Here is a 13,330-nt window from a genome sequence, read left to right as displayed (position 1 = left end):
CATATGAAGCTGTTTTAGCTTTGGTTTTAATTAAAACCATGAGCCTTCTGGTGGGGAGTGCATACTTTTGGTGATTCAAACACACTCATTTTCTGCTGACTTTCACCAAAGCAGAAGAGTTTGCATACACAAATCAATATTAGCAGGAACATGAAAGTGTAAAATGAAGTACTATATATTATATTACCTGGCTAGTTTTTCTTCACTATCCCAAATAATAGCAAGTATATAACTTGAAGCATGACAAAGACATCCTAAATATTTTATAAATTGAGTCCTATTTTAAATGAACTAAGGTATTTCACTACATAAGGAATTACTCACCACGTCCTTCTGAAATGTGAATAATTGCTCCATACTGTATTTTGTTGTTTTCAAAATTTTAGTCACTTATATACCAACTTCATTGTTTTTGTTATATAATGTTTATACCGTCATTTACTTAATATTGTTTCTGTAATGTCTGTCACTTTTTAAATTTAAATAAAATTTCACTACTGTACTATTCGTATCACTTGCTATAAATAGAAATAATTCAGAAATATAAATACCTAGCCATTAAAATTGTGTATTATCGGGCACCTGGGTGGCTCAGTGGGTTAAGCCTCTGCCTTCAGCTCAGGTCATGATCTCAGGGTCCTGGGATCGAGCCCCACATCAGGCTTTCTGCTCAGCAGGAAGCCTGCTTCCCCCTCTCTCTCTACTGACTCTCTGCCTACTTGTGACTTCTCTCTCTCTGTCACATAAATAAATAAAGTCTTTTTAAAAAAATCATGTATTATCACCTAAATAACATGACATGGGTGGCAGATATATGACATGTTGGGAAACACTGTCCTATGTGATTGTAAATTCAGATTTTTATAAGTTTAATTCTCTTAAAATAAAAGACAGTTTAGATGTATATTAATCTCAATGAGGCAGAAGTTATTTCTGGTTTGTGCATCCTTGTTTCCCCAGCACTTAGTACTTGGCACATAACAGGCATTCAATAAAAATTGAATGCAAATTAATGAGTAGTGCATATATTTGCATATTCATCATCTAAAATACTACTTAGTAGTAATAAATAATAACACAAACAGGAAATGAAAATACATTTGTCCAACATACATTTGGATTCCCAGTCTTTAGAAGACAAAGTAATATAATACATTCTCATTAAGCTTCAGTGAGCATATTTGTAACGTAGGAAAGGGTGCTGCAATATAGGAGAGAGAAATGGGCCCAAGGCAGTAAGGAGTGGGTCTAGCGATTGCAAAGAGGGAGGAGAGAAAGTAAGTGAGAATTAAAAATTGAAATACATATCTATGTCATGAGATCCAAGCTAAGCCCGCAACTGTGTTCAGGCAATAAAAAAGGATTAAATTAAAGGCTAAATATACATGCAAAAGTTGTTTCAGTGGAGAAGGCTCTGTTCCATTAATAGTTACTTGCAAATCACCAATACTAATGGCCAGAATCTTCTAAAACAAGATACTATATAACTTCCCCCTCATGGCCTTTCTCCCAAGAAACTCACTTCTAAAGCTGAAATCCCAACCTGTTTTCTTTTGTCCATGTAGTTAAGAAATGACATAATCAATTTTCTGCATCATTTGGGTTAGAAGAAAAGACTGTATTAGCTGAAATGAGCATAGCATTTTAGCCCCATTTATAATCGGAGATTCATCAGTTAGGGAGGCTCCTGAAATACAAATAGGCTGTTTCATAAAGCCTAGGAGGCCTCAGTAAATGGAAGCAGTCCACATCAGCTATTTGTCAAGAAGTCAGTGGTTAGCTGATTTGACCACTAACAATTATTTTGACAGTAGGAATTACTGACAGTAGGAACTAACTCTTCAGAAGAGGAACTACAGAGGCAAAAGATTTCTTAGTTCAGAAATGATGTTAAAATTTTGCAATGATATAAAGTATATATATATATGTATGTATGTATACACATATATATATTGTGTGTGTGTGTATATATATATATATATATACTTATTGCCTAATCTAAGAGAATGGTTTGCACCTTGTTTTAGTGAGGGGATTCTGGGCTTGTCAAGAATTCTGGGCTTATTTCTCTTTTTAAAAAAAAAACCAACAGTGTATTTATTCAAAAAATGTGTCTCTTTCAAAATCGAATAGAGAAAAGGCAAATTTTTAAAAAGAAAATGAAAGGAATATATACTTCCGAGAATTTGGAGTTCAATGGGATGGAAGTAGGAAGGAAGTAGATTCTATGGAGCTGAAGTGGACTGTCTTCAGCTGAGAGAGGACTCTAAAATGCAGGCTTTCCCTTCAACATGTGGGACACTGCCATGCCTGGTCACTGCAGCAGGCACTGCAAGGCAGGTGTGGCAAATATATAAGGGCTATCCTCCCTTGGTGAGTAGAATGTTCAGTTGTGGCATACAGCTGTCAGGATGGAAGTAGGGTTCATATGGATATTTCGGCAGCCATGATTTGCTATCATCTCAGCATTTAGCAGGGTCTGAGTCAGTCAGAGCATCGAGCAGAAGGGGCATTCTGTAAGGCAACTCCAGGAATTACTTTTTCCTCTGTGAGCAAAGGAAGAGACCTGGATTGATTTTGGATGTTCTCATCATTAACAGACTTAATGAATAAGCCCATAGTATCAGATAAGATTTTTAAATGGCAGCATGCAAAAATCTGACCCAAAAAGTAGAATAAAAGGCTCACAGTATTCGGGAGTAATAATAAACCATTGGAGGAAATATGTGAGACTGAAGATACGTAGCTCTCTTTGTTTAGACAATTTTCCTGATTTCAGCCTGTGTTGGCTTCTATGAAGGAAAACACACCTGAAAGTCAGGCAACAGTGAACTTTTAGGTGACCTTGGTTAAACCCCATAATTTTCTTTTGCCTCATTCTTCTTCCATCTGTTCATTAAGCAATCTACCTGGCAAGGTTTTGTTGTTGTTGTTGTTGTTGTTGTTGTTGTTGTTGTTTTGAGGGTTGAATGAGATAGTATATGTGAAACCCATTAAAAATTGACATCAGTGGTATATATTCTTGAAAATATTAAACATGTTGCTATTGCTACTGGAGATGAATGAAATTTTAGTCAGGTGCGTAGGTTAGGTTTATAGTAATAAAAGACCCTAAAATCTCAGTGGCTTAAAGCAAAACGCCTGATTTCTTGCTCATATTCCATGTCCATCAACTAGGGGAGGACTGTGCCCCATATCACCCTCACTCAGGGACTCAGACTGATCTTTAGAGCCCCTGGGGACTGTCAGTCATTGCGATGGGGAAGGGTACATGTGAATCACAGGCTGCATCTTTTTTTTTTTTTTTTTTTTGTATCTTCAATTTTCACAGGCTGCATCTTAATGTGACACATGCCACTTCCTAATTGGCTTCATGCATTCATATGGCAATCCTAGCTTGTGTCAGAAGAACTAGAAATAGGTGTGAGAGCACTAATGACCAGTTCTTTTCATTTTATCCATTTTTGATGACTTTTGCAGAGAAGCCATCTAGCTATTTCTCCTGTTACTAATACCACTTCCTTCTTTCTGTATAGCTTTCAACAACCAAGTAGACTTTCTTGACTTTCTGTTTCCTCGGTTTTAAGGATTTGCTGGCACCAAAACATCTAGTAGCTCTCTAGCAGAATATTTGAGTTTGGGGCAGAGGAAGCCAACAATTGTGTAACATCCCATTTTTGTTTTCTTTGCCAAACAGACATAGATGAGTGCTCTGATGGCTTTGTTCAATGTGACAGTCGTGCCAACTGCATTAACCTGCCTGGATGGTACCACTGTGAGTGCAGAGATGGCTACCATGACAATGGGATGTTTTCACCAAGTGGAGAATCTTGTGAAGGTCAGTACAAGGAAAAGAACTAGAGCTTAAGAACATCTTTTGAGCTTGAAATATATGCAGTAAGGTGTAAATAGTAGACATTGATGTAATGTTTAAGTTACTGGTGATTTTTGCTGTGTGTTTGTACAAATGATGTTTGGGAACATGTTACAATTGAAAAGTCAATTGATAATTGACTTTTAGCTATTTAGAATTTGTTACACTAAACTGGTTCTCTCCAGATATCTGCAACTGTTAAAGGATGCTTTTAGAATGAATAAACCCATAGTATCAGATTTTTAAATGGCAGCAGGCAAAAAAGCTGATCCCAAAAGAGCTAGAAAAAAATAGATGAGGCAAGCACAATAGAAGAAAAATAGAGGGAGAGAAAATATGATAATGATGTGGCCAAGGATGATATTCACAGTACATGCTACTCTGGACCATTCCTAACCTATCACTTGGCTGGCAAAGTAAGAACTGTTTAGTGAATGTTGGATACAGAAGACAGGATCCCTGCTTCAGAGGAGATTTCAATCTCACGGGAGTAGAAAATTTCATCAGTTCATATATAATTACTTACCATTAATTTTGAATTATTTTCAGTGAATTGACAAACAACGCTGCCCCTCTGTATCCTCTATTAAAGGGCATGACTTTTTAGAAAGCAAGCAGGCTATACAAAGACTCATGAATAATTGCTAGGGAAACCACCCACACTGAAAGGATTTGCCCTCAGATGTTTGGCAAGGGAATCCTCAAGAAGTTATAATTTTCTCCATTTGTATTTACACCTTTATAGATTAACAACCTGAGAGAATAATGTGACTAAAATGACACAGCAGTGAAAGCCTTGGAGAATCCAACTTAATAGTACTTGACACCTAAATGATAAGGTGTCTTTTCTTCTTGGACCTCAAAGGGTTTTCACACAGAAAAATAGTGAAGCAGATTAGGGTGATAGATGTTTCCAGTGCGCTTTGCACTTTGCAGCTGCAGAGCTCTGGGCCTTAAGTAGAGGGATCATCCGAATTTTCTGCATAGGAATGGGAATGCTGTTGCCTTACCAGGAGCTAAAACCTGGCTTTTGCAAATAACTGCTTCATTGTGGTCTGAGGGCTTTGCCTGGCCCTCCTGAACATCTCAGTAGAGAATGCGAGCCTGCAGAATCCTAGGCCACCTGGAACCATGGATTGCAAATCAAGAGACAGATCAGACTGTGATTTTGCACTTCCCTGACAAACTACTTTTTTCATGAAGTCTACTTTTCTTTTTTTAAGTGCTACCTTTTTGTTAAGATTATCTTTTACTTTAAGTTATACACACAAAGAATAAATATAAGCTGATTATAAATAATTCAGGTCACACACAAATATATAGATTAAAGCTGAAAATGCATCTTAATTTTATCCCTCCCCTTCCTCATCTGTTCTACTTCCCCAGGGGGAACCTGTGTTTAGTTTTGCTTGGTACCCTAGTATACCCTTTCCATGCATTGGAATGGGAAGAGAAAAAACACATACCTCTTCTGACTATCTCACTTTACATTTGCAGTGGCACTCACTCTTTGAAATTTATAACTGCAAATCTCAAGAGGGCTGTATTAGTTATCTATTGATGCATAACAAATTACCCCCAAAACTTCGCAGTGAAAAACAAAAGTTCTCTGACAGTTTCTATGGGGTTGGAATCTGTGCATAGCTTACCTGGAGGCCTCTGGGTCCACAGCTTCTCACAAGGTTGCAGTCAAGTTGAGAGGAGTAGGACTCTGCTTCCAAAATTGCTCATGTGGTTCTTGGCAGGCCTGGTTTCCTACAGGCCCCAAAACATAGTTGCCCAGACCAACATTTTGGAGTCACTGTTTCTTTCCTTTGTATTTCATATCCAGTACATTAACGAGTATCATAATTTTGATTTTCAAAATATATTCCCAGTCTTACCACTTCTCACATGTGTGTTGTCACCACATTGGTCTAAGCCATCATTATCTTTTGTCTGGACTAGTGTCACTTTCTCCAAACTGGTCTCCCTACTTCCTCCCTTGACTCCCTTAGAGTCTTTTTTCTCTAACACTAAGTATGATTTCTAAACGTCAGAAGTAAGAGCATGCTCCAGTTCTGTTCTAATGCCTGGAGCCTTTCGATCTCTCTTCAGAGTAAAATCCAAAACCCAACAATGGCTTATAAGAGTCTACATGACATGAGTATTTGGCTTTCTTGCCATTTCACAAATATACCAAACTGGTTCCCTTCTCATGCACTCTTCTTTCTGTTGTTGGAATGTCTTTCCCCAGATCTTTGCATTTTTCTTTCATATGATTCAGATTTCCTCCAAAATGGCTTCTTTTGGAGTTCCAACTTAAAATAACATACTTCTCCAACACTCTTCATTTACCTTGCTTCATTTTTCTTCATAGAAATTATAACTTCTCCTGAAATGATTGTATATTTTTTGCTTACTTGTTTATTATCTTCCACAGAATCTTCTATATGACGTCTAAGAGATTTTTTGTGCTTGTCAAGCACCAATGCCTAGGACAGTGCTTGTCACATAGTAGATAAGATGCTCATTTGTCCAGTGAAAAAGATTGAGATGGATAAAAATTGAGAGAGATACAAGGATACACATAATATTTAATCAAAAGTACATTAGGAATACAATCTCTATTAGAAGTAGACATATAATATTTAATCAAAAGTACATTATCTTAGAACTAAATATATAAAATAGTGATCAGGACAGAATAACAGAATAACAAAGCATAATCAGTACACTCACAAGTGTTCAGAAAGTAACAAGGAAAACTAAACTAGGCATTAAAATAACACATGATAAAGATGAAGATGGGGAAATAAAGAATTGTATGAGATGTTTATGCAAAACAGACTTCAAGGAAATTCTTTAAACATGGAAATAGCTGGAGATCTTTTTTATTTTTAATACAACTCTGGAAAGATAATTCTACTATTATCTTCCAATAGAATTTTTAATGATTATCAGAGAACCTACAACTTTTTCAGAAGATAATGTGCTCTGAAAGATGCCTTTAAAAATGTTATAAAAAAAGGCTAAAATGCTTCTTCTAAACAACTATCCATTTGCTAAAATTCCAGTGATTTGTAGAATTGTACAAAGTCACAGCAGTAGGTTCACAATTACTCTGAAGACATGCATAAATATATTTGAAGACATGAATAAATAACTGTGTACCATTTCACCACTTTCCAGGCTGCGGTTGAATAACCTACAACATACATGTTGATAAGCTGCATTCATACAAATTATATGCTGTTTTGGTCATCCATTTATCTCAGAGGTATAGATATTTAATTCTCAGATAATGTGCCTGACTACCATTTTCCTTTTCCATGTCATCATTTCTACTATGCCTGGAAATATGTCTCTCTCTGAGAATAAAGCCCAGAATATTTTTGCATAAGAATATTTTATTTACATGCCCACTCTCACCCCTCCGTTGCTTTAATTTCTGGATTATTTCTATGCGTGCTGAGGCTTTTGAACTTATAAGACCAAAAAAGAAACAGTGTTTATAGGATAGCATCTAGTATGATGCTCAAGCCAAATATTGTAAATTCTTGACCTAAATCAAGAAGAAGGACAGGTTAGCACTCTGGACTCTGAAGAAGAAGGACAAAAATGAAATGAATCCACCTTACCTCAACAAGCAATTACTGAATCTATGCACAGGAACCTTCAGGAATTTGCCAGGCATCTGCTGCACAGAAACATAAAGGAGGTGTGGTCTCTGCTCTCAGCCTGTGGAAGAGATGGAATATGTACCACAACTGTCATACAAGATATAGTGACTTTCTTAATAGAGGAGAAAGCTATAAGGCTGAAAATAATAAATACTTGGAGAAAAATATAAATGTAGAGCTGTTAGGAAACAGAAGAAGAAATGATTTCCTGCTTGGGCACAAGAAAACTTTGAGCGTCTAGCATTTGTATGAGGACTTCAAGTATGCTGTGATTATTGGCAAGTTGAGAAAGGATAAGAGAGATAAGCAAAAGAAGTAGCTTTAAATTCCTTTCTAAGAAGTTTGAACTTGACTCCAAAGGACCATTTTTGAGAAAGGAAATGATGAAAATGTATTTTCACCAAATCCATATTTGGGCCCAGTTCTATTTTCTGAACTCCAGACCCATATATTCAACTATTTGCTGGACAGCTCTACTTGGAAACCCAGAAGAAAGTGTAATTCAACATGTCCTAAACTAATTTGTGCCTTTCTTCATCCTGCCGCCCACTTTCACTCCACAGCAAAGTCTTGTTCTTCTTTCTTTAAATAGGATCAGCCAAATATTTCCAAGCCAGAAATCTAAGCATCATTCAGGACCACCTCCTCTCCCTAATCTTCAAAGCTAGATCATTAAGTTGCTTTATTTATTTAATGATTTTTTCTATTTTTGGAAGATTCTCTCCTGTTTGTTTCTTTCTCTTCATCTTTTCACTGCTAATGGTCAGTTCAGCACTGTGCTTAAGAGTACAGACTTGAAGCCTGACTACTTGGATTCTCACTTGGGCTCTATACCTTACTAGACCTAGGGAGAGTTATGCAACATTTCTATGCTTCAACTTCCTGATCTATAAAATTGGGAGAATAACTGTATCCTTCAGTTGTTGTGAGGATTAAATGTGAAAGCACTTAGAATTTGGCACACACCAACCAGTAATAAGTATTTGCTTTTATTATATGACCATTGCTTGCCTAGACTACTAAACAACCTATTAATTGATCTAATGGCTATAAATTCAAATCCACTGAAATCCTTTTTCCAAAATGAAGTAAAAGGAATCTTTCTTTTAAAAAATCTGATTTTTTTTTTGCAGTTCCCTAAAATGACATTTTATTGTCTTTATGATGAAGTTCAGATTTCTTTCCTTTTTTTTTTTTTTTTTTTTTTAAGATTTATTTATGTGAGGGATGCCTGGGTGGCTCAGTTGGTTGAGCAGCTGCCTTTGGCTCAGGTCGTGACACATCGTCCTGGGATTGAGTCCCACATCAGGCTCCTTGCTTGGCGGGGAGCCTGCTTCTCCCTCTGCTTCTGCCTGCCACTCTGTCTGCCTGTGCTTGCTCTCGCTTCTTTCTCTATGACAAATAAATAAATAAAATCTTAAAAAAAAAAAAAAGATTTATTTATGTGAGAGAGAGAAAATGCAGGGGAGGAGCAGAGGGTGAGATAGAGAGAAACTCAAGCAGACTCCAGACTCCACACTGAGTGTGGAGCCCAGTGTGAGGCCCAATCTCATGACCCATGAGATCCTGACCTGACCTGAAACCAAGAGTCAAACGTTTAACTGACTGTGCCAGACAGGTGCCCCTGAAGTTCAGAGTTCTTAACACAACTTTTACTTGGGCCCTGAGTACCTCTTCAGCTCACTGTCTAACTACTCTCTTCCTCCTACACATTTAACTCATTCCCTCTAACACATCTTGCTGACTCTAAACTTCGGGTTTTCAAGTACACCTGTACCTGTACCTCTACCTAGACCACCCTTTCCTTCTCTTACTTGGCCAAATCTTAAATCTTATTCATAGTTTAATTGCCACTAGAATGTATATGTGGGCAAGAGGAAGACCCAGAAAGAGCTACCAGTGTGATTGGAAGCAAGAAAATTTATTAGGGAGAGAAAATGAACTGTATCAAATGCTGCTGTTAGATCAAGTTAGATCTGAAATGAGACTTGGATTTAACAACATTATTTCTTCAATAACTCACTAAAGGAGTTACCAGTATTTTTAAAGTTGAAATTTTTATATATTATAGTAGGTTTTTCAAAGCGTGATATACACCTCTTGTGTACATTTAATTTAGGAATTTTACCTTATAATAAAACTCTATGTAACAATGAATTCCAAAACTCTGTACTACCATTCAATTGAGAGTAGTCTCTGCATTGGGAAACCAGTGTAGAAAACAAGCAGGGGATCGGGGGGAGATGAATAGATGAATTCAAATTAATCCAACTCCCATTGTACTGGTTCATAATGATTTTCCGCCTATGCATTTCTCCAGGTATGACAAGTACATATCAACTGATGTTGTAAGTAATTTATTACTCTAATTCTTTATCATAAACGTGTTTATTTCAGAGCACATGTTCTTTTTGTGGCTGGACACCTCTTCTTTGTCTTCTGGAGCAGATCCAAGGATTATCTCTGCCTTTAAGAAAAAAATGCATTACCTGACAGCAGAGTTTTTATTTTAAATGTCAAGCAAAATGAAATGATTGTAAAAATCCAGTCATTGCATTAATGGAATAGTATTCATACAGTGGATATGAAAGGGTTATGTAGTAAGAAATATTTGTACAGTTTGTGGTCAAAGAGACCAAATAACTATGGTTAATGTTTTTCCTGTGTATTATAGTTCCAAATTGTAAGAATATTTAATAGGAAATGAATATCAAGTCATCAAATATACCTTATTATACTGAATAGACCAAATATAAAGCTATTTTATAAAGTTATATAGAATTTCACTTCTTGTTCTTTCTCTAAATAGCATCAGCCAAATTTCTTGGATCTGAAAAAAAATACCTATTTTATATAATGGTTATACACACACACACACACACACACACACACACATTTATCAATTTACTTTTAAAAAATGTGAATTATATCATCATGCTGGCTAACAGTTCTGCTTTTGATCATACTCTATAATTATAAACTATATTATCCTTGACAAATCAGGCTATAATAATGTATTCACTGTAGTTTAACAAGAATCTTTTCAGCCATTGTCTCAATTCATTGGTTTTGTTGAGGTGGAATTGATCAAACTCAAGGCAAATAGAGAGAAATATATCATGTGGCTTATTTTGAGGAATGCATATATGATAGAACTTAATATTTAATCATTTAAATATGGCTAAAATATAACATTGCCTAGGCCACATCTTCAATAATGTTGAAACCAAACCATTTAAGACAGGTATCCACTAAAGTCTATCTTTTAAAATTTTCTGAGAAAAGCAGTACACAGTCCCCCTGGTTAAAAGCTATCCATTCCATCTTCTCTCTAACCCACTTTTGCTTTGATTTAATTCTTTCTTTCTTGACCTTTACTCAGAGGAAACAGATGAAGTAAGAAATAACTGCTCACTGCCACTCATACAATATCCCTGAAATGTATTTTGGCTTATGATCTTTAAATTATGGGGATAAATAAAGTGAATCACATTTCTTCTAACGGACCTGATCTGTGGGTCAAGATATGTTTGCTTTTCATCTGTATGAAAATGCTTTAGGCTGTGATTGCCATTGGCATAGTTGAGGTCAGGTGAGGAATGGGTCATTGCCAGTTGAGTGAGGCAGGAGCCAAAACAATCATCTGAAATGGAAAAGTTAATAATTGGGAACTGATTTGTGAGACAGATGGTAATTGCTGGTGGTCAGTTGCCCTCTGGGGGGGGGGGGCAGCCTGTGAGGACAGTATGAAATGCCTGACTGTATGTAAAGAATGCCCTCACCTGGGCCAAACACCTGGGCTTACGTGGGGGTGACAGGTGGGTGCTTCAAGCTGAGTAAAATGCCTTGGAGGCCCCATGCCACTTCATCTACCACCGAGAAAGGATTTGGGGTAAGCACTGAGAATGGTTTTCTGAATACAAACTCATAGGCACTTTTAGAATGTCAACTGCCACTGCTTTTTGTTTGATAAATTGAGTTCTATTCTTACTTTCAAAAAATATAAGTGTTCCATAAAGCCTGATGGTATTTACAGAGATATAAAACTTGAGAATCTAACCAAGGTTATCTGGCATTTGAAGTCAAGCATGATAATGTTTTCCTGTGAAATCCCTAGATCATTAACATTGCTTTAGTCAGCATTTAATAGGAAATGCATGCCAGTAAGATGAGAATTAATTTACAGTTGGATGCTTTGTGTTAGAGACGACGTGCCTGATTGCAGTTGTTTGAAACTGAGCATATTATAAGCACATTGCCTGCTGCCTTTTCTTGGCTGTAGATATCGATGAGTGTGGGACTGGGAGGCACAGCTGTGCCAATGATACCATTTGCTTTAACTTGGATGGTGGCTATGATTGCCGATGCCCTCATGGAAAGAACTGCACAGGGGACTGCATCCATGATGGAAAAATTAAACACAATGGTCAGATTTGGGTGTTGGAGAATGACCGGTGCTCTGTGTGTTCATGTCAGGTCGGTATAAATAAAACACTTTAATCATTTTTATTGGGATGTAATTTGCATATGTTTAATATGTACAGCTTGATGAGCTTAGACAAGTGAATGCATCTACTTAACCACTATCACAGTTAGCACAAAAGGACATTTTCATCTGCTCATAATGTTGTCTCTGTCCTTTCTTAGTCCCATACCATCAGCCTCAAGGATACACTGATTTGGTTCACTGTAGGTTAAATTTGTATTTTCTAGAGCCTTCTGTAGTAGGTAGTACATATAGTACATAACTTTTTTTGTCTGACTTCTTTCTCCCAGCATTGTTTTCAACATTCATTTGTATTATTTTATAATAGAAATATTTTAAATATTTTAAATATTTCCTTTTATTGCTGAATAGCATCCATCCTATGGAAATGCCACAATGTGTTTATCTGCACATGTTGATAAAACTTTATCGCTAACTATGCTAGTGCTTCCAGAGGAGCAATATCATATTTGAATGAATGTATAAATGAAGCTAGAATGGACATACTTTGGACTGTGAGTGAAAATAATCTATTTAGACTGGGTTTCAGTTTTAAAGGGATGTTCCACTTTATTTACCCAGTCGATAAGAGTGACTTAAGTTATAGTTAGATAAGTAGCACTCTGTATAAAAGGCTCAATTATTATGAAAGAAATTGATAAGTTTGTACACAAACTTAAGTTCTAATTTATTCCATGAATTTAACAATAGGTAAAGCTTGTTGACTAACTACTAAATACAAACACACATGCCCTCACACAAAACAAAATTTAGGTAGTAATCTAATTACTACACTAATAAGTACATGTATATTTACATATGCACTATCCACATTCATATACACATAAGGACTGCATAGTGGTTATTTCATGTGGGTCATTTCTGAAAATTTACTGGTCAAGCAGTGTTCGGAAAGGAAATTGGAAGTTTTCTAGCTTGAGTAATTTCTGTGTGTTAGCTACAAAATGTAACTAACCTTAAATCTATTACATTGAGAAACGGAGGCTTTTGGTAACTGCTTTCTTCTTTCTTATACAGAATGGATTCGTAATGTGTCGTCGGATGGTGTGTGACTGTGAGAATCCCACGGTTGATCTTTTTTGCTGTCCTGAATGTGACCCAAGGCTTAGCAGCCAGTGCCTCCATCAAAATGGAGAAACCTTATATAATAGTGGTGACACCTGGGTTCAGAACTGCCAACAGTGCCGCTGCCTGGTAAGTTTAGCTACAGGAAGTACAGAGGCAGTTCCGGCCCAGAATCTAATGAGGGGACAGTCTTGCCCTCCCACATCTGCCAGTTCTCAGCAC

General features: G+C 36.6%; 1 protein-coding gene across 5 annotated transcripts in view; it reads left to right on the top strand.

Annotated features, from left to right (window-relative positions):
• Nucleotides 1-13,330, top strand: part of NELL2 (neural EGFL like 2) — a 400,918-nt gene that overhangs the window by 375,136 nt on the left and 12,452 nt on the right. For all 5 annotated transcript variants that reach the window (XM_059402952.1, XM_059402949.1, XM_059402951.1 and 2 more), the window contains exons 17-19: nt 3,698-3,838; nt 11,819-12,012; nt 13,061-13,237. In XM_059402952.1, coding sequence (XP_059258935.1) covers nt 3,698-3,838; nt 11,819-12,012; nt 13,061-13,237 — 512 coding nt within the window. The remainder of the gene's footprint in view (nt 1-3,697; nt 3,839-11,818; nt 12,013-13,060; nt 13,238-13,330) is intronic.

This window comes from Mustela nigripes, chromosome 6 (genome assembly GCF_022355385.1).
Source record: "Mustela nigripes isolate SB6536 chromosome 6, MUSNIG.SB6536, whole genome shotgun sequence".
Taxonomy (NCBI): Eukaryota; Metazoa; Chordata; class Mammalia; order Carnivora; family Mustelidae; genus Mustela; species Mustela nigripes.
Note: the sequence above shows the minus strand (reverse complement) of the source record. Positions and strands in the feature narration are given on the sequence as shown.